The following is a 22,455-nucleotide window of genomic DNA, read 5'->3' as shown; positions in this document are numbered from 1 at the left end:
TCACAGGCACTTAAACACACACTTCCACTTCCACACACACCCCTCACAGGAGGCCGAGGTGACTTTGGAAAGTGATCTATCGCCCACTGCGGTGAGCTCAAGTGTTGTCATGGTGGCTTAGAGGCAAAAAAAAATCTCTGTGCCACATCCTCATGAAAACCTACAAAGGGATATTCCCAGATATGTACACATCCATTTGTATGTTCGAGGGTATTTTTGCTGGAGTGCGCTGGGAAAAATCAATCTTTATTAAAAGATGGGAAGACGCAAGAATTGATTTAATGAATGCGGACTCATGTCCTGCGGCCGCGTGTAATCCGTTGAGAATCATCGAGCTTCGGATCGGGGAGACAAAAAAAGACGTTCGGAGAAGACTCCTCAAGTGGCCTGTAATGATAGTCTCCATATAATCCCATAATTCCTTGTTTAATTAAACTCCGGAGCTGGAATTGAGACCCAGCCAGTTTTTTTTTTTTTTTTTTGGTTGTTCTTTTTTTTTTTTTATTAACAATTTTTTTGCGCTCAGTCTTGTTGTGAAATCTGGTGCATGTCCAAAACATGCTTTCACATGCACAGATGGACACACACACACACACACACACACACACACACACACACACACACACACACACACACACACAGTTGGCACAGTGATGTAGCACTAGTATTCATGTCAGATGCCAGGGAATTGGGGGAAGCTGAGAGCTGAACTGAGAGCTGAGAGAGGAGAAAGCTGCCATGAAGTGGTCCAGGATGCTGGAAGCCTTGCAGGACAGACACACACACACACATAAATATACACACACACACGGTCTCAAAAGGAGATTTGCCTTCTTCTGTCACAGCTGTGGTATTGCGGGGGAAGGTGCTCACATCCTCTCCATCTCTTTTTCAATCCTCTTCCTCGTTTTTTTTTATTATTTCTTTTTCGCTTCTTTTGCGATGATGCAAGATCACAGAACCTGGAGCAACATGTCTGTCTTGTCAGAAAAAAAAGTCTGTCATAGAGTTTCACCCACCTCTGTAAATATGTAGACATAAACAGGGTATGATGCAAATTTGGTCTTATCATGGCAGATAATAACGCGTACTCTGCTTGAGCTGTAATGGAAGCAAAAATCTGTACTCTTGTTTGACAGAAAGCACAAAAAAAAAAGACAAGTCTAAATGTACAATTTGTTGTAATATGTTTTGAACCCCAGCTCCAAACCACAAAGACTGGGGAATTCAATGGCTCAGAAGTAATAGAGTATCAAACGTACTTATTTGAAGCGCTTGCCTCCGAGCGGCTAGCCTCGGGCCACTGTGGAGAGAATGAGAGAGACGCTGAACGGCAAGGTGTCCTGTGTAGATTACCATAACCCTCCCAGCGCTGTCCCCAGGCCTCCAGAGCTCAGTGGCAGGATTATGCTTCTGAAGACTCCACACATGAATAAAACCCATACCAAGTGCAGCCTGGGCTCCGTGTGAAGATAACACGACATTAATACTGCTGTGATTGCACTCCCTCGGCTTTACACCAGGGTTTTTTTTTTTTTAGGATATTTTTTTGTGTACATTGTGTTTCCATTTTCTATACATGTCCATATTTGTGCATAAAGTGCTATGGGTAAAGAGCTGTTTATCTTTGCGAGCGAGCTTTTAGTTAGTTTTTTGGAGAAACATGAACGTCCCTTAAAGACGTGTTTAATAAAAGGTTCTATTCATCCATCCTCTGGAAATATAGTGTATCAAAAAACATTAACATGACTGTGGCACTTCTGGATTCTGGACTGTGATTGGTCAGAAGGTGGTGATTCATTTTCGATAACAGCAGCTCTAATAGTAGTGGAATTATTGTAATGATTGGTTTGGTAAAGTTTTTTGAAAGGAGATGTTTATTTAATGGAAGGAGTCCCCAGTGCCAGCACTTCAGGACAGATGATTTATTATGCTTTATACTTTATTATATGAAGAGCTGTGGATTCTCTCTCTCTCTCTCTCTCTCTCTCTCTCTCTTATTACCTTTTAGAGAGATAAAAAAAGACAGAGGGTAGTGACTATTTAACAGTTATTCCACGAAATCGAGTCATACATGAGCTGATAGCTGACGAAGCACGTAGCACTGAGTTGTCTATAATCCATGTACGACGAGATTGAGTGGAATAACTGTTTTATTCTATCCACATTCACTGGATTTTGAAAAATTGAGTATTTTTATTCTTATCAAATTTGATAAATAAAAACTTTATACAAAATGTCAGACAAAATCATTTCCGATTAGAATGTAAACAAACCGGTGAAATGACAGAAGCAATTTGTGAAAAATGTGATAATAATAATAATTCTTGAAAATAAAAAAAAGATACGCTCTTACTATCAAATACGTTCATTCCATATTTTGTTGCTTTATTTTTTTGTATTTTTTGGTGTTTTGTTTTTGCGTAGAGTTTTTATTTCGTCCTCAGTTGGTTCAGCAACACGCTCCGCCATTCTATTTTTCTCTATTCACGGTATATGAGCTGATATCCTAGTAGTAGAGTAGCCAATCAGAGTGTGTGATTGCTCATATCCAGTGAATGTGGAGAGAATAAAAACTGTATTTACTGTTTATAGCTGCTGTAACATAAGTGAGAATTAATTTGTTTCATAGACAGCAAATCTAACACACACACACACACACACACACACACACACACACACATAAAATATAAAGCAAATTATGTCCTTCTTGTACACTTTGAAAACAAAAATGTTGAGAAAACTCACATTATCAAGGCAACATGGTGCAAGAGATTTTTGAGTTTTCTCAACTTTTGCCTCTGCTGTTGACTTTACTAACGTTTTGGAGTTTAGATGAGAGCTCTGTCAACTTGGATCTTCCTGGTCCTGTTCACTGAATTATGATATTCCTGTGAGACAAACAATGAAATTTTTTGCTTCACTGCGATTTATTTCTACCTTCAACAAACAGAAATTCTTGTTGAATAAGCATACAAATTTAGGACAAATTATTAAGTTATAATCAGAAAATAATCTGGAAACAGTGACTCAGCTTCATCACACCACCCTACTGATTATTTTTCTCTGAAAAAGGATCGAGAGCGCATTACAGATTCAAGCACAGACTCAGACAAGCAAATAAGAGAGAAATGAAGACACCACGCAGCAGAGAAGGACAACAAATTAATTAGCGATACAGGGTGAATTATTTCTGGCATTGTGTTTACACCAGGCCACAACGCTGAAAGTGAAGCTGCTTTTTATTTCTTTTTCTCTTAATAAAATGATGTTAAACTGCAGGCCACCGCACAGATGAGGGTTCGGATGTGGAGTCGGAGCCGGATCTGCCTCTGAAGAGGAAACAGAGACGCAGTCGCACCACGTTCACTGCTGAGCAGCTGGAGGAGCTGGAGAAGGCCTTCGAGAGGACGCACTACCCCGACATCTACACCCGAGAGGAGCTGGCTCAGAGGACCAAACTCACTGAGGCTCGCGTACAGGTTAGACTCACACACACACACACACACACACGTTTCACGCAGCAACATACAAATCTGCACATGAATTCACACAACAATCCATGACATCCATAATGGTATAAGTTCACAACACACAGCGAGATTAGATATTTGATTTTGTCTTTGAGTTTTCTCAGATTGCCCCCACACTCTTCATTTAAATTTATTTAAAAAAATGTTCTCCCATGTATTCGTTTACCTTCTGCTCTTCTCCTATTCTCTTTTCAGAAATGTATTTGATTTTTCTTTCTTTTTTTCTTTCCTCTCCTTCACTTTTGTCCCTCCGTCTCTTCAGGAGAGTTTTAACAGTAAATCAGAATTGAACTTTATATAATATATATCTTGTATAGAGTGTATATATTATAATGGATAATTAAGGGCTTTTAATTATACTGAAAAGGAAACAGACTCAGATTTCAGTCATAGAGATTTATTTCTGAAGCGTTCCTTCATTAGTTCATCTCAGGCTCTTTGGATGAGCTCAGAATGACAAAGTCTGAGTTGAAATCTGCTTCCTTATTAAGGAAATGTGAGAGACGAGGGAACTAATTAGCGAAGTTTGCGGGGGTTTTTTAGCATGTGAGTATATATTTACAGAGTTACTACAAAGACTGACTGTCACTTCATGCACGACATGGTGTGTAAATAAATTCAAAAACACATTATCATTGTATAAATCCTTTAAAAAAGGTTATATTTTATGTATATGGTGTAGTTTCAAGGTCATTTGTGATGAAAGAATTGTAAGCAGTCTGTCTAAAGTGCATGAAATGGAATATTTTTAATTTATTAATGAATAAAATGTGAACAAACAGGTCAAAGATGAAGCAACACGCAACATAGTATGTTAATATAGAGTATTGTTTGTTTGTTTTTTTCTTCAAACCTTGACTTGGAGATAAATCTGAAGACAAAATTTTAATCGTGGACGTGTTGGTGTTCTTCCACTTCACTTTAATGGCAGACAGTCTGTTAAGAAGCTCTGTTTGGTGTATTACCATGATGTTTGACCAAAAGTTTATTCAATGACATTTAATTAAATTTTTTTTTCACCATTACATTTCATGTGGACCATTCAAGGCCCAGAGATCTTGTCTTCACCAACAAACATTGGTTTATGAGTTTGTTTGGTCAGGGGCGCCGCCAGAAATTTTGGGCCCCATGAAAGATTAGAATTTTGGGCCCCCCAACTTTGCCCACCCTCGTCATTCCACACACATAACCATGTCAAACACTTGACTGGTGTCTGTTATTAGCAACACTTTAATCTAGCAAACTGTATATGGCGCTCGCTTATTAAAAACTTCAATCCTAAAGCATTTATGGGTTGTATCACTGCTTACCTCCTTCTCCAAAGGGGGGTTCAGTGGTTTGGTAGGGCGGAGTTCCCCCTGAGGCTGAATCTGTGCAAATTTAGGGCACCCCATTAGTTATGAAACTGGTTATTAGCACTAGTTATTAGCACCAGCATAACGTAATATTTCATCTTGTTTATCACACAAGTCAGTTCAGTTATTAAAATGGAAAAAAGTCACTGTACAAACTGTAAAAGTGTTCTCTTGATAGGCTAATCCAACCACGTTCATACTGTTCATTTACCATTCGCTAATATTTTGAACACACATGGGAGCGATAGCTACCTTTCTTTGGGAAAAACTGAGTGACCAGTTGCCTGCCTCTCCGGTCCCTCTCAGCTTTCAGCTGCCTTTCTTTACGTTTTTGACAGCCACTCTTCATATTTAGCGACCATAGACTGTACGCACTCCACTGCTGGCTGGCTGGCTGCTGCACCGCGACACAGCAGCAAGTAGCGTCGCACTGATCAGCACACAGATTTAACGCATCGCGCTTCTACCAGAACTGGACCATACCATTTCGCAAAAGGGGGAGGGTTAAATGACAATATGTTGAAGAACTCAAGAAATAGACAACCTTGTTCAATTAGCTCATTTTACCAGATGGAATATTGCATTGTTGTTATTTCAAAAGTCTTATTAAAATCATTAAACGCATATTATCAGCCCCTTAAAGGGCCCCATGGCAGTGCTGGGCCCCTAGAATTGCTCTAACCTTTCCCTCCCTGGCGGCGCCCATGTGTTTGGTCTCTGTTTATTATCTGCAAGTGTTTTATAGAAATATACAGTCCTGCACAAAAGTCTTCGGCACATGTAAAGAAATGAAATACTGTCGACCAAAAATGGCTTAAAAAGTAATGTAATGAAATGTCTCATCTCATTATCTGTAGCCGCTTTATCCTGTTCTACAGGGTCGCAGGCAAGCTGGAGCCTATCCCAGCTGACTACGGGTGAAAGGCGGGGTACACCCTGGACAAGTCACCAGGTCATCACAGGGCTGACACATAGACACAGACAACCATTCACACTCACATTCACACCTACGTCAATCTAGAGTCACCAGTTAACCTAACCTGCATGTCTTTGGACTGTGGGGGAAACCGGAGCACCCGGAGGAAACCCACGCGGACACGGGGAGAACATGCAAACTCCACACAGAAAGGCCCTCGCCGGCCCCGGGGCTCGAACCCAGACCTTCTTGCTGTGAGGCGACAGCGCTAACCACTACACCACCGTGCCACCCCCATAATGAAATGTTTCAAGATTAAAAAAAATACTATAAACGGTAATCAATAAGCCATAATAAATGAAACAAAGTCGATATTTGGTGTGAGACGACCCTTTGCTTTAAAAAAAAATAATAATAGCAGTCTCAGGTCCAGTGAGTGCAGTTTGATGCGGAAATGATCTGTAGGTTTTACTGAGCATCTTCCAGAACCAGCCCCAGTTCTTCTGGACACTTTGACTGTCTCACTCACTTCTTCATTTTGCACCAAAACCCAGCAGCCTTCATTATGTTTTCTTTTTTCATCTGTAACGTGCTCTCTGATGGAATATGCTGCTCAGACATAAAAAATTTTTTTTCCTGTAACATTTAATTTTGTGCTGGAAAACGAACAAATGTTTGGAACTCTAACATGTTTTTATAATATTTTGACTCGATAACGTAGAAGTCATAAGATAGAAATCTATAACAAAGTTTGTATGAAAAGGGGGGGGCTGAGACTTTTGCACAGTACTGTATGGCCCATTCTATAATTGCGGGTACATTTCAAGCACTGACTCCGTTAGTCATCGTCAACTATGTTATCGTTAAAGTGGGCAGTCCATTAACAGGATTGACGACAACAGAGTTGACATTTTCCAGCATTTTGTGTCTTAACTCCATATGCTAACCTCAAACTAGCAACCATATGGCACATATAAAAACTGAACTTTATGCATTTTTATTGTATGATTGTTTTTTAAAAATGAGCGAGAGATTCACTCCAATACCACAATAACAGACTTGATGAATAATTAAGCTCCTGCTAGTGTAAAATCCTCAACATTTTGTTTAGCTTAATGAGAGAAGAAACAGAACGTATCTCACTGCCTTTCTGAAGTTTCCCGCCAGAGGAAGTGACATCACTCGGTGCAGGTGTCATGCGCATTATTAAAAGTCTTTGTGGATTTTATATGGTTTTATAACAGAGTTGAGAAGAACACTGGGATGGATAAAAATTATATTTTTTATGACTGAAATTTCACATGATACAGAAAGTAGACTTTTCAGTTAATAGAATAAGTTCCAAAAAACAGACTGTTTGACTGAATCACTTCCTGTTTATTGGAGTTGAATGGATGAATCAGGAGTCGAAGACAGTCAGTAATGTGGGGGGAGGGGTGGGAGTCATATGGTTAATGTTTTATGGATAAATTGGGTCTAAAATGTACATCAAGCATCGCTATTGGGGAAAGTTTATCATAATTTGCATTATTGTTCAAAACTGATTCAATAAAGATTTATTTTGTGGAAAATAATAAAAGATTTATCTTAGAGATACGAAATGTAACCCGAATTCTAGAATGACCCGTGTGTGTGTGTGTGTGTGTGTGTATATATTATTTTTCTTTGTCACTTGTCGGAAAACTCATCAAAGTCATGAGGGGACTCGACTATACTCTAACTGACCCTCTGAGATGTTGGGTTGGGGTTTTTTTTTGGACAGCTTTTTGCCACCCTGTGGATTTTATGGAAGAGCAAAAAAGCAAATACAGTAGAGATTGTAGAGTGTAGAGTTATAGCAGCAGCTGTTGTCTCTGAGAGGATGAGTGGGGGCAAGAAGAGAAAGTGAGACAAAACACATTCCTGATGAGTTTCTCATCTCTCCTGTAGGCTTTCCATCTCCTCCTAGCACTTAAAAGACAGCAGGCTGCTTGCAAACCCTTCTACGTATCAGAGGTATCAGAGATATCAGAGATCGCTCGTACTCTCCGGGGACTCCGTGCCCCCACAACAACATTAATCAATCAAGGGCTTATAAAAATAAAGAAAAAAAAGAGGTGTTCTTGCTTGAGCTGCCCTTTTCCCCTTCCCTTTATCCCTTGCTCCCTTTGCCCTTTGTGGACCCTCCTTCCCTGCGCTCATGATCCCTCTAGAAAAAGCACAGTAACGGGTTTCACATCTGTCTGAAGGATCCATGTCGACATGGTCGCTTCTGCACTAGTGGGAGAATGCAGAAAGAATTATCCTCTGCTTGTTTTTCACATTATTTGACACTTTAAGATGTCCTTCTAGACAAATATGAGCTCAGGGACAGAGGTACATCAATGGTGGATTTATCCAGGACATCTGTTATAATCTGACCAAAGTACTGATGCAGTAAACAATATTACATGTGCATGACTGAAAAAAAAAAAAAAATCACATGAACAACTTTGTTCCTGTGATTTTGAATTATGGAACAAAATGGAAAGACATCTGACTGATAGCACTGTTTGAATGAATATGGGTTCCTGTGTGAGACATTCTTCAGTTTACAACACAATGGGTAGGGAAGCAGCTTTGGAACCAAAAGGTTGCTGGTTCAATTCCCTAGACCAGCAGGAATGGCTGAAGTGCCCTTGAGCAAGGCATCAAACCCCCAACTGCTCCCCAGGCTGCTCTGGGTGTGTTATATGTCGTTCTGGATAAGAGCGTCTGCTAAATACCTTTAATGAACAATAATAATGAATGAAGACTGTTGAATTCTGGATTCTGATTGGTTAGAAGATGTGGACCTTGTCTCATAGACATTATTACACAAGATTAAATGTATCTATAAATGTTTAAAAAGTATGCCGTTGTTCTTTAATCTAGAAAAATGGTTAGTGTTGGCTGTGATAGAAGAGGAATAAAATACTTCAGGACGTTCTGCTAAAGTAAGCTTTGAGGCGTTTAATGGCACTATGCGTTGTGATGTTGATTATTTTCCTTTAACAGCATGCTCAGTCGTGTTTTAATTCTTATTTAGTCAGTGGAGGTTCAAAACATGCAAAAGAAATGATTCAAGATGATGAAGAAAAGCTTGTACAGAGCTTTAAAAACATCCTTCTCACATGTAGATTCTGGAGCATAATGACGCTAAAAGATGTCATGTGAGGAGCCGAGGAATTTGTGTCGATGGATAAAACCTCCTAATGAAGTTTTCTCCTCCTAATCTCATTTTGAAACACTTTGAAAATCCCCAAAGGTCATTTCAAACTCAATTTTCTTAAAAAGGTCACTTGGAGAAAGCGACTGTGGTTAACTAAAGTAAATAGTAGCCATCGGTGTTGAGTGTTGTTCAGCCAGTGGCCTGGGGGAAGAGCCTGAGCCCGAGCGTGGACTATGGGCTCGATTGTGGATGTTCTAGATTTATTCCCTTCCTCATGTCATGTGTGGTTTTGTCACTGGGTTGGATTCAGTCCATCTGCGCAAACTGTCTGTCATCACAGATTTCATTTCAGCTGCTTTATTGGACCAACTTCAAAAAGAAAAGAAATGATGTGTCACCACTGAAAGAGTCGCTTCTGTTCTGGAAGATCTGCAGGCCAGATTTACAGAAAAATCCCAAGCAGGGGTTCAGTAAAATTTCCATCCCGACGTCTTTTCCTGCACAAAAAGACATGAAAACAGAAAAAAGAGAAATACATTTTTCTTATTTTTCTCAGCCATTACACAGGAAACGAGTTGACCAGGGTGAGCTCACAGTTCTGTGTCCACAAGACACGTTTTTATCCTCATACCGTTTGGATTATTATCCACTGCATCATCCCACTTTTCCTTTTCCTAGTCTATTCAAAGTACTGCATCTTTAAAAAACAGAATTCCTACAGGATGAATAAAGTATCTATCTATCTATCTATCTATCTATCTATCTATCTATCTATCTATCTATCTATCTATCTATCTATCTATCTATCTAGCTAGCTAGCTAGCTAGCTAGCTATCACTTACATGTTCACACCATTTTCTGTAGCATCTGTTTGTGATTCAATTTCATTCTGATTTTTTACTTCATAGTTGGACCTCAGTGGCTGTCAAGTACTGTAACTTTAAACTAACCCAAAGAAAAAGAAAGGAAAATGAACCACCACCCATGGACTCGCTTTCTCTACCTGCAACCTTCTAGTAAAGCTTGGCATGAAAACTGTTACCCTGGCAACCCTGATCCGAAGGGGCCCCCCCAAATGCTTTGCTTGGTCCATTGACCTCTCCTATAATGTTTTAATACAAGTAGAAGGAGTTTCATGAGTTCCTGAGGTCTGGCTCTCGATGCAAACTTCGAGCATTTGTTATATACTTGGTTCTCGCAGGTTGGGTAATGGGCGGGACTTTGGCGGTGCTGCTGACCTGCTCATCGACAGCTGTGGAGACCCATCCAACAGATGTCAGTTTAGTGGGGCTGAAGTTGAGGGCAGTGGGGTGAGAAAGAGGCCAGGAGAGAGGTCCTCACCACCCCTCTATCATCTGCTCCACGCTCACTGCACATCAGAGCTGTCAGAGCTTCCTGCTCACCTCCTCGACTTTCCTCAAGCACACAATGAACAACAGCGGGTCAGATATTTGGATGGAGTTTCATGATATTATTCCTGAGCTGGAGAAATTGAGATGTTCATGAATTAATAAGCAATCGCTGCAATCTCTCCTTAGCATGTCTCGATGCTATTGGCAAATCTCATTTCCATCAAGAAAGCTCTCACTACTGCCTCGCAGAAAAAAAACATCATACATGATGTGTATCTCATTATCTTCTCATTATTATGAGAAAAGCATTTTGTTATAAAGGATGGGGATTTTTTCCCTGCATAACAGCAACATTCTTCTGTAAACACAGTGAACATGGTTTACAAATGTTCTAAATCCTAATATTAATATTATTATCACATACATATATGGCATGATGACAATCAACCAGAAGAATTGTAATAGAATAAAAATAAAGTCTTTAACACTGGTAAATCTGGGTTGCTAGCATACAGGCAGACACTAATACGACTTCCAAACGAGTCAAAGCTACATTTTTGATGTCCAACAACCCTGGAGCTGTTACACATTTCTGCTTAAACACTAAAAATGATGAGATCTGACATCCATGATGAACGTCCAGTGTCAGATCCACTTCCAGACCCCTCCTACAAGGCTCCTCATCCCATCCATCTTCATCAGAAACCCCTACTGAAGTTTTATCACCTCTGGTTGATAGATTGCGGGTTCGGATCCATATCAGTTCCATGTTGGCATGACGGTCTTGTGGAGCACCATGCTGTCCCCCCGGCATGTCGCTGAGCTGGAGATCTAACGGCCAGGTCGCTTTGGAGAGACGAGGGGAAAGAGAGAGAGAGAGAAGCTTGTTGCGTTTGCTTTGAAACATTAGCTGGGTCAAACGTAAAAGTCTGGGGTGCGTTCTTCGTAAAGCAGGAAAGACGAGTGTGGATGAAAGGCAAGGAGAAGAAGACGAAGATGTTTCTGCTGACTGTAAATCAGCCCTTCTTTCACTGAACGTGAGTTACGTTCTCATCTAATGTGCACTGATGTATTTTAAAGGGGACATATTGTGAAAAATTCACTTTTCCTGTGCATTTGGAGAACCGAACCAACTGACAAACTCTGAAATAAGACACCCAGTCAGTTTCTTTTGGGCTGCATATTTCAGAAAATGTGTCCTTCAAGAAGCTGCTCGGATTTTGCTCATCTTTCTATGTCACAAGTGGAGCTCATTAGCGTATCTCCACTCATGGCTTGAGAACTGGCTTTGTGAATGAATATTCATGAGGAAAGTGCTACCTGATTGGCTGGTGGAAAGGGGGGGATGGGGCTCATTATCATTATCATTTAAAGGAACAGGTTGTTCAGCCATTTTCAACAGATCAGTTTAGCCAGAGTGAGGCGGAGCTGTGGTGTTTTATCCTTGTGCTATTTTGACCAAAACATGTCACCGGTATTTCATTAAGACTTCAGAGAACTTGTAGAAAAGGGGTATATAATAGATATAATACATCACCTTTAAGCATCTCCACTCGAGTTAGCTGCTTAGCTCTCTCTGACACACAGATTCTCTTTTCTGCTAATGAACATAGCACATGACGCTATTATGGGTTAGAATCTAATCAGCTATAAGCATCGCCCTTTTACGAACCGTACAAATCAATTTGGCAAAAAGTTAGAATCGGGAGTCGTGTAAGAATCTGTCTTTATGCTGTATTTCACCGAGGACTTTATTTCATTGCTTGTAGTAGAACCATTAACACACAGGGAAAGAAATTCAGCACCGCGCGCTAGTATTAGCATGATCCGCTACATGTAATAGCCATATTGAGACACGTCCAGGATTTATTACAGTAAGTTTCTTGCACAGAAATCCCACCCAGCCCGACAGGCAAGCCCCTCATTCCTCTGAGTCTGAGCTTATGTTCTATAAAAGAATAAATAGGATTTGGTGCAGATTGCAGACGAGCAAATTTGTTGCAGTGCATCCGTGTGAATGTTCGAACAGTTTCTTATTATTATAATTTAAATGACTTGCTTTCAGTTGCTCTGTATTCTCTGATACTTATCACGCTAATCCCTCTGCATCCTCCCTGCGTTCGCACTCACGGCTACGTTAATTAGCATAGTGCCAGGCTGCTTGTGTGTGTGTGTTTGTGTAATCATTGTAACAGGAACCCAAAACCTGTGGATAATTTGGCAGCAGAAACTAGAAATAGAAATGTCTCATATCTGGTCAAGAGGCACCAAGAGGAACTAATGGATGTTCAGGGTGGGGCTAGCGACACTTGATTGCTAATTGGCTATGTATAATCACATGACACAACACGTACGATGCTACTAAATACTACTAGATACTAGTATATACAACTAAATTAGCAAATAAATCCATTTTACAGCACAAACTAGCTAATATACTTTCCTATTGTATACATGTTAGGCAAGACTTCGCTGAGGTTCGCAGAATACTTGACTTTATTCGTAAGTCATTCATTTTCAGAGAGTTCAGGAAAACATTCATATCCATTTAAGGAGATTCAAAAACATGAACCTTCACTGACCTGCTTGAAATCTTTTAATTTGCAGTGAGTTACTGCAATATTTGAAACTCAATGAAACTCAGTCATTTTGTATTTAGAACTTGAAAGAATCCATAAATTAAGACAACTATAACTAGCCGTTCATTGAGGGCAAAACTATTGGCACCCTGTAAAAGGAAGAGGCTTTAATGTGAACTGAGCTAAGCAACATTAAGATACAATAAGAGTTTGTGTATACTGTACTTAGGAAGCTCTTTCAGCATTGAGTCATGTTTGTGGGCATGGCTAAATGCAAATCATCAGTGCCATCGATGCCTTGGAAAATGTTTTGAAAATGTTTATAAATCTGGCCTACGGAACAATCCATCCATTATCCGTAACCGCTTATCCTGTACAGGGTCACAGACAAGCTTGAGCCTATCCCAGCTGACTATGGGTGAGAAGCAGTGTACACCCTGGACAAGTCGCCAGGTCGTACACATGGAGACAAACAACCATTCACACCTACGGTCAATTTAGAGTCACCAGTTAACCTAACCTGCATGTCTTTGGACTGTGGGGGAAACCGGAGCACCCGGAGGAAACCCACGAGGACACGGGGAGAACATGCAAATTCCACACAGAAAGGCCCCCATCAGCCACTGAGCTAGAACCCAGGACCTTCTTGCTGTGAGGCGACAGTGCTAACCACTACACCACCATGCCACCCTGTAAAATGCATTTTCTAATATATTTTTTAAATCAAAATTGGGTGAAACTGACAGGTTGTTGTGGAACATTCATTCTGTCACAACCACTATAACGCAGAAAACCAAACGTCCCTTCTTCTATGTTGGACCTGACAAAGGTGGTGTTAATGATGAGGCAGAGTCTTTCACCATCACTGTAACCTGTTCTCATATCCAGCATCTGTTTCACAGTCTCTGAATGTGTTGTCCTTCATAAAGCACCAGATCATCAGTCTCAATAGACAGGAAATGCTTATGAAGGATGAGACGGGTCTCTGTGGAGGAATTAGGCTGGATTGTGGAATGGAGAGAAAACCGGGACTGTCCAAGGTGACTTTGTGATCGGGTTCCAGAGCAGAGCTTCAAATCCAGCTGAGAAATGCAGCTGGTGTGGCCTGGACCCAGCTGCTATCCTTACACACACACACATACGGAGATGTTCAGAGGCTTTGAGTGATTTCCTTGTGTCTTCAAGCATTCGCATTTTTGAAGGGACATGCACACCTCAGAGTTCAGCAGATTTAACTGAACTGAAGAGCATGCTGCGATCGAGATTTGAGATACTCAGTGATGGCGCTTTTAATTCCACATCGACTGCAGGATCGAGAGCATAAACAGTTATTGCATTTTAACAGAAAAGCACTGTAAAACAGGTATAAAAAACGGATTTGAAAATCCCAAGAAATTCCTAATCACAATCTTCTTTTATAGGTCACCTACAAACGTTTAAGATTCAGACCCAGAAGCATGACGTCACACCGTATTAGATAAAGAAGGCAGACTATTGTTGTGGAGTTGAAAGGCCAACAGGGTCAAGAGTAGAGTCCCGGGGTCATAGGTCATGTGACACTGCTACTGTTTCAGAGTCATTTAAGGAAAGGAAGTGGTGCATCCCAGCTTCTGTGCCCTGGGGCCAAGAGACCTGTTTACCTAACCCCAGTAGGAGATCAGTTCAAGCCTAGCCACCCGCTCCAGCGCACCGTAATGGAGCCAGTGGATGACACGAAGCTGACTTTTGCTGCTTTTTTCCCTGCCGGAGTGGCGTGGATTAACTCGAGTCCGAGTTACAGGGCCCCCTCAGAAGCTTTATAGTCTGAAATTGGGGGAAGGGTGGGCGTTGCTTTCTGCAACGAAAGACTAAAGAAAAAAGGGGGTTTGAACCGAACACTTGACAGATGGGTAAGAGTCATCTTTGGTCGAATCAAACGCTAAAGATCCATTGAAGCCGATTTGAATGAGACGCTAGCTGCTAGCGACCTGACAGTTTTGCACACAGACAATATAAATACCACTTTGGGAAAAGGAGGGGGGGGGGAGTCGGGCAAGAAAGGGGTGTGTGTGGGTGTGTGGGTGTGTGTGTCTGTGCATGTGTGTTTTGTCGAGTGTGTCTGCGGTTCCACCGCCTCCGAATAGAGTGTGTCCTTGTGTGCATACCATGAAAGTGGAACTCTTAAAGGCCTGTTTAAAAAGGGACGCCCCCTCTTTGTGGCCAGTGTTTGGTCCGCTGTATTGAGAGTTCTTTGTCCCGCTCTTTCATCCTGCCTCACAATGGACCGGGCCATTCGAAACACAACAGTAGATGAACTGCGCTGACAGTGTATTAAGCGCGGATGAATTGCCAGTGCGAGGCATAGATCAATGTCGTTCAACCTTTGGCGCACACGGGGCCCTGGCCTTGTCCTGGTGAAATGGAACAGGTTGCCGTCTGTATGGGCTGAGCCTTTTCACGTCCTCTAATTATATTCATGTTTTGGTGAAGCAGAAGCCTTTTTACAAAGTGTAAATTACCATCAGTTAAAGACGAGCGTCTAGAATCGCTTCTGTGGGAGCAGAAATGGATAGTGGCGATCATTCTGATCATCTTAAAAGTGTTGAAACCGTCAAGATGTTCGCATGTATTGTGGAAATGTGTGGTCTACCTCCGACCTCGTAATCACACAGCCTCTCTAAACGGCAGCTCAGGGAGCCTTGTTTACACAGAACACAGCTTCAGCCACTTAGCAAGAACAACAGAGGCCTCGCTGCGTGATAAAACACTCGTTCCCACAGGGACTCGCTCTCAGTCATCCCCACTGTGTGCCTTTATGCCTGAGCAAGAAATATTTTGGGTTATTAATTCTGAATAGAATGAACTTTTGAATTTATTCATACTTTGTCAAATGGTTGCGAGCGCAGTAAAAGTATTTCAGCAGATCCGACTGAGCACTTGAAAAATGCGGCACCAAAAATGGTTGGAGTTCAGTGAGTCAATTATTTTTAAACATCGCAGATCCTCTTACAGTCCCATGCAGTTATCGGAATTATCTTCCTGAAAATGGAAAGAGTTTCATAGACGTTTGTAAATTTTTGAAAAAAAAAATTTCCTTCTCTGGTTTGATTAGCAAACAAATGACATCGCTTGCTAAAAAAACAAGCATAACTGTTTTAAAAGGTAACTTTTTTAACAACCGTTCACTTGTATTCATTGCTTATCCAAACATTATCTGGATTATTAGTAATTTTTTCTCATTTTATTTCTATTTTCCTCATTATCTCATTCAACAAACTTCTTATTTATTGTCTCCTCTCAGGTGTGGTTTAGTAACCGACGAGCCAGATGGCGCAAACAAGCAGGAGCCAATCAGCTGGCAGCATTTAACCACCTGTTACCTGGAGGATTTCCTCCTACCGGAATGCCTACACTGCCAACTTATCAACTTCCAGAGACCACCTATCCCAGCACCACCCTCTCCCAGGGTAAGAACCAATCACATCCTGCGTCTTGATGATGAACTGCTTCATTTATCATTTATTCTAATACGCTATGTGTTTGCGTTGTAGATGGCAGTGGCACACTGCATCGACCTCAACCTCTCCCGCCCTCCTCCATGCACCAGGGTGGGCTTTCGGCCGATAGTAGCTCCGCCTATGGCCTCTCGTCCAATCGCCACACCTTCTCCAGCTACTCGGACACCTTCATGACCCCGTCAGCTTCGAGCAACCACATGAACCCGGTCAGCAACGGGCTCTCCCCACAGGTCAGACGAAATTAAATCACATTCTTCAGTGTTGGAGTTGTATTAAAGGAGCGGTGTGTAATATTTTCAGCCCGCTGCTGTCTGTGATTTGAACTGCAATTTGAATGAAAACATCGATTAGCCTTTCCCATCTCCACTATTTTAGCTGTATTTGTGTTTCAGAAAATAAAAGGAAATAAGGATTGGGTTTGATTTCTGGGCTGGAAAATGTAAACATAATCCTGAAATGAAGTAACTAGTGCGATCTACTGCATGGAAGTATTGTCAATTGTAATTTTTCTAAGGTATCTTTAAAAATATATATTTGTTACAGGTCTAAGAACACTTTTAAACATCACATATTGCACCTTTAAATTGTTTACCTTCATTAATCCTGAGTACGGAGTTTCCTTTTTTTTTCACCAAGTGTTTTACCAAAACGGTCCTGAACATTATGGTTTATGGTCTGATTTAGACTTTGTTAAACAATCTACATCACAGTGCACTTAAATTCTGGATTCGGATTGGTCAGAAGGTGTTAATTAATTTTTTAGAGCAGCAGCTCTGGCAATAGAACAGCTGCAAACGACAGGTTTATACTGTATTAATGTATTAATGCGCTCATTCTAATACATTCAACACATACACGCATTAAAAAGGAGTCGAATCATTGATGTGTTGTAGTTTTCTGGAGGCAGAAAGGCCTTTATACTGTATAACATTTACGGAAGGAGTCTTTAGTGTCAGAGGTAACATTAAGTTTGTAAAGATTTCCAGAGGAGTTTATGCTTTGTGGTTTCTCTGTAATATGAGAAGCTGCGTCTTTTTTCCTTCTTATTAACTTTAAGAGAGAGAGAAATGTGAGGCTGGTGAGAGAGCGACTGTTTATCAGTGCTATAAGATAAGTGAGAACAGGAACTCATGTTAAACGTACCTATAAACGGATAAAAAGGATGATAGTTTTTTTTGCTGAAGCCTATAGAGGCGCCTGTCTGTGTGTGTGTGTGTTTAACAGAGTTCGAGCGTGTTTAAGAATGTAATTGGCATGCCAGCCTCAGGTAGCGATTCCACAGTCGTGGTGTGGCGCCACTGTGTACTGACTATGTAAGGGCTATGTTACATAATGCCAGTTTGTGCTGTAATTTTCCGTGGCTGAGTGGTCTAGAGCACTGCCCAGGAAAAAGACAGATTTTACAATGTCAGTTCAAATCCTGGCATTGCCGTATTTATGAGCAGGCTGGGTTTTTTTTTCTATTTATATGCCTTTGCGCCGGTGGCACAGTGGTGTAGTGGTTAGCGCTGTCGCCTCACAGCAAGAAGGTCCGGGTTCGAGCCCCGTGGCCGGCGAGGGCCTTTCTGTGCGGAGTTTGCATGTTCTCCCCGTGTCCGCGTGGGTTTCCTCCGGGTGCTCCGGTTTCCCCCACAGTCCAAAGACATGCAGGTTAGGTTAACTGGTGACTCTAAATTGAGCGTAGGTGTGAATGTGAGTGTGAATGGTTGTCTGTGTCTATGTGTCAGCCCTGTGATGACCTGGCGACTTGTCCAGGGTGTACCCCGCCTTTCACCCGTAGTCAGCTGGGATAGGCTCCAGCTTGCCTGCGACCCTGTAGAAGGATAAAGCGGCTACAGATAATGAGATGAGATGATGAGATGCCTTTGCGCCAGTTCCTGAAACTTTTTCAGCACAGATTAATCTAATGGAAGACTTTCCCGTACTAAGTTGCTGATGTCTTGTATTGTATAAAGCCTAATCATACCACTGCATTTCTATAACCTTCTAGAGCCTCTAATAGGTTACAGCAATGAGTCACACTCACTGGCACACTTCAATCTATGGCTACTGGGCACCTGACTGCTGGATGGTGGAGAGTTCGACCCTGAACAGGTCTGAACATAATGATATACCCAGGCTCATGACGTACCGTAGCTTCTATCTCCCAATCAGAAAAAGGCTGAGCTCAGACCTGCACAGGTCTCGAGTTAATTAATGTATTTTTCGTATGTAATTGTTGGAGAATTCCTGTGGTATTAGAGGAGTATAAAATAGGCTCAGGGACATACTCATGTAGGAAAATTATCAACTTTGTAGTGGTAAAAGTCAGGGATGGATCCAGACCGATGCAACCGATGCACATGCATTGGTCAGAAATATATGCACCACTTGGCGTCCGTCACGGAGCGTTTGTTTACTTTACTCCTAGCTGGCTACATGGGCTATAGCCACGCTCAACCAACAGACCAATGGGTCAGGATCGGACTACCTGTGGTAAGCGGTGATGTTGACCTGACCTAATTACCTGTGTTCTCAGGATGCTTTGTATAGCACGACCTGAGACAAAGACTCTCGGTCAATCCAATAAAATGCTCCAGAAAGAGTTCATTCTACCACAAGCTTGATCATGCAACAGCAGCAGAACAATCAGTGACAATGGCGATGAAAACACTGAAACGGGAAACTTGGAACATTTTTCATGAAGAAAGACAAGGAACGGTAAGCTATATAACAGTTTATAATATCAGTATTATGAATGCCTAACTACGGCACGGTGGTGTAGTGGTTAGCGCTGTCGCCTCACAGCAAGAAGGTCCTGGGTTCGAGCCCCGGGGCCGGCGAGGGCCTTTCTGTGCGGAGTTTGCATGTTCTCCCCGTGTCCGCGTGGGTTTCCTCCGGGTGCTCCGGTTTCCCCCACAGTCCAAAGACATGCAGGTTAGGTTAACTGGTGACTCTAAATTGAGCGTAGGTGTGAATGTGAGTGTGAATGGTTGTCTGTGTCTATGTGTCAGCCCTGTGATGACCTGGCGACTTGTCCAGGGTGTACCCCGCCTTTCGCCCATAGTCAGCTGGGATAGGCTCCAGATTGCCTGCGACCCTGTAGAAGGATAAAGCGGCTAGAGATAATGAGATGAGATGAGATGAATGCCTAACTAATCGTAGAGTAGAGTTTGTGTTCATATGTTCCTGGTGGATATTGTAGAATAATGAAGTAGCTGCGCGTAGTCTTTTGTAGATTTTTTTTTTATTTCTGTGGTAAAAAGTCACCAGCGCTAGTCCAGTCAGTATTTTTTATTGTTTAATTTTTTTCAAACAGACAATTTTAAAATTTTACAATTCATATGAACTTGTTACGGGCAGCACGGTGGTGTAGTGGTTAGCGCTGTCGCCTCACAGCAAGAAGGTCCGGGTTCGAGCCCCGTGGCCGGCGAGGGCCTTTCTGTGCGGAGTTTGCATGTTCTCTGCGTGGGTTTGCTCCGGTTTCCCCCACAGTCCAAAGACATGCAGGTTAGGTTAACTGGTGACTCTAAATTGAGCGCATGTGTGAATGTGAGTGTGAATGGTTGTCTGTGTCTATGTGTCAGCCCTGTGATGACCTGGCGACTTGTCCAGGGTGTACCCCGCCTTTCGCCCGTAGTCAGCTGGAATAGGCTCCTGCGATCCTGTAGAACAGGATAAAGCGGCTAGAGATAATGAGATGAGGTGAACTTGTTACATTTTTATTAAATGTGATTTATGTGTGCAATACAAATACATTGCTCAAACAGTATGATATTAATAAATGAGAAGTTGTGCAGAGCCTGATACTTGAGAAAATCACAGACAAACAAAGCAAAACCAAACAAAATCACAATTCATGGCAAATAAAAACACACTTTCACAATTCACGAGAAATAAGCACAAATTTCCTAATCTTGCGAAATTTGATCTCATTTTTTGACCTCAAGATGACATCACAGGTAAAATGTCAATGGTGTCCTCGAAAGGGATTCAAAAATGCTTTCCAACGCCACCAGTCCCATCTCGATACGAATGTTGGTTCAGAAGTTATGGCTGATTAGGTGTTTTTACAAGATTTGACCATGGTGACCTTGACCTTTGACCTTGACCCACCAAAAACTAATGATGTCTTTGTGTGACCTTAGTGAGTTGTTCTGTGCATTTGGGTGAAGGTTGGTCAAGAAATGACGATGCTATAGCACCAACAAACAAACGGACAAACGGGCAGATCAACATGCAAAAATCTCCGATTTTCATAAGTAATGAAGCATCGTCGTACACGCTGTGTTGACTTGATAATGTTTATTAGCATATCTTAAAGGAGAACTGAAGGCTAATTTTTTATTATCAAAATTCTATTTATCTAATTTTATTAAATATAGGAATGCATTTTTGATCGCTATTTTGTCGCTGCTATAGCAAGTTATGAGTGTTTGAAATATGCTCTGTAATATATCAGTCCATATGTCAAAGCGATGGCTGTAAACGAGATTCGTTGAGACCTGTGCGAGACATCGTAGGACGGAAATAAAACGTACAGCGGAAATCAAAGTGACCGACATCTGCCAACGTTGTCAAAAGACGCGCACGCCCTCTTTCGAATGGTGATGTAATCAAGCCGGAAGTTTTGTTTGTTTTGATAGCAATCAGGAAAGTTTGAAAAAAGTAGGCAGAAATCGTCATTTAAACTCGTTTTTGTGCAATATTTAGTTTGGAAAACAGTTTTCAAAATGGCGGCGCTGACACCTGGCTGACACTTCACGTTTCGAAGTCTCGCACAAGTCTCATGAAGATCGCGCGGATAAGCGACGCCTGCCGTGGACCAAACGAACTAAATTCAACACGGCTAAAAACCGAATAGGCCGATGAATATAATATTTAATTGCAATTAGTTGCCAATACGAGTCACGATATACTGTAAGGTTACTAAAACCGAAAACGTAATTGAATAACACGTTAATTAAGAAATAAAGCAAGTTTAAAAATGACTTCAGTTCTCCTTTAAAAACAAAAATCCATAGCGATCTGGTAAAATGAGTCTGTGCCTCTGTCAGATTCTTGGGTTGGATCCGTCCCTGTAAAAGTAACTCTGCTTCATAACATCATGCGTCGCTGATTATTTTCCTGTAACGGCACGATGCTAAGTGTTTCCTCCTCATGCAGCCTGCGCTAGCGTGGTATAAAAACCTACAGTTCCTAGAAATATTGTTGAAACAACCTGAGTTGGAATTGAGGTTAATATATTTTCGTGAACATGTCAGTGTTGAATTGTTTGGTAGCTCATTAGCCTTTGACTGCAGGTTTGTTAGCATGTGTACAGGAGACACGTCACTGGGTGAACACGTCTTAATGAATCTGGTCAGCTGTAGATCACGAGCACTGTCATGAACATGTGTTTAGATGGAGACGGAGATGAAAAATGATGCGTATTGACGCAAGTGAAGAGTGAATTATACACAATTACCCATCAATACTGGGCAGTCTTGCTGACCCTCACCAACAAGATGTGGCTAACAAGCAGAAAATAAGATTGAAATGGTGTGTAAAGAGTTGAAAATGAATTTCAATGCTGCATTTGTCCACAATTACCCCTCGTTCACACACGTTTTATTGAGAGTTTTTTTCTCAGGCTCATTCTTTTTTTCTTCTTTTCTCAAAGCAGATTGGAGAACATTTTGTGGCATTAGCTCTCTCTCTCTCTCTCTGTCCCTGAGAAGAAAGAATGAAGGATTTGATGACAAAAAAAAGAGCTTTTCCGTTGCAGAAGGATAACACGGGCTCCTCGCCGTGTGTGTGATTGTTAATCACAGCACAGTGGTTTTAAGCACTAATGCTCTCCTGCTCAACCTGCGTAAATGCCACAGCACACACAGATTTTTTTTTTTTTTGCCCATTAATGTGCCTCCGTAATACCAGCTCCTCAGAATTCCTCTCGGTAATACATGTGAAATGTTTCCTGTTTAATGCTGTGGATTAGGACTGCATCCTTTGTGCTTGAGAAGAAATTAGAAATTAATTTATTATATACATATTTTTTCAATAAAGAGGATACGTTTATAATGTCTTTCTTCA

At 41.4% G+C, this 22,455-nt stretch overlaps 1 protein-coding gene across 4 annotated transcripts in view; it reads left to right on the top strand.

Annotated features, from left to right (window-relative positions):
- pax7a (paired box 7a) overlaps positions 1–22,455 on the top strand; it is an 81,609-nt gene that overhangs the window by 26,619 nt on the left and 32,535 nt on the right. For 3 of the 4 annotated variants that reach the window (XM_060910332.1, XM_060910333.1, XM_060910331.1), the window contains exons 5-7: positions 3,283–3,482; positions 16,185–16,350; positions 16,435–16,631. In XM_060910332.1, coding sequence (XP_060766315.1) covers positions 3,283–3,482; positions 16,185–16,350; positions 16,435–16,631 — 563 coding nt within the window. The remainder of the gene's footprint in view (positions 1–3,282; positions 3,483–16,184; positions 16,351–16,434; positions 16,632–22,455) is intronic. The other variant, XM_060910334.1, reaches the window with a different exon arrangement.

The sequence above is a fragment of the Neoarius graeffei genome, chromosome 26 (genome assembly GCF_027579695.1).
Source record: "Neoarius graeffei isolate fNeoGra1 chromosome 26, fNeoGra1.pri, whole genome shotgun sequence".
Classification (NCBI taxonomy): domain Eukaryota; kingdom Metazoa; phylum Chordata; class Actinopteri; order Siluriformes; family Ariidae; genus Neoarius; species Neoarius graeffei.
This window is presented reverse-complemented; position numbering and strand designations above follow the sequence as displayed.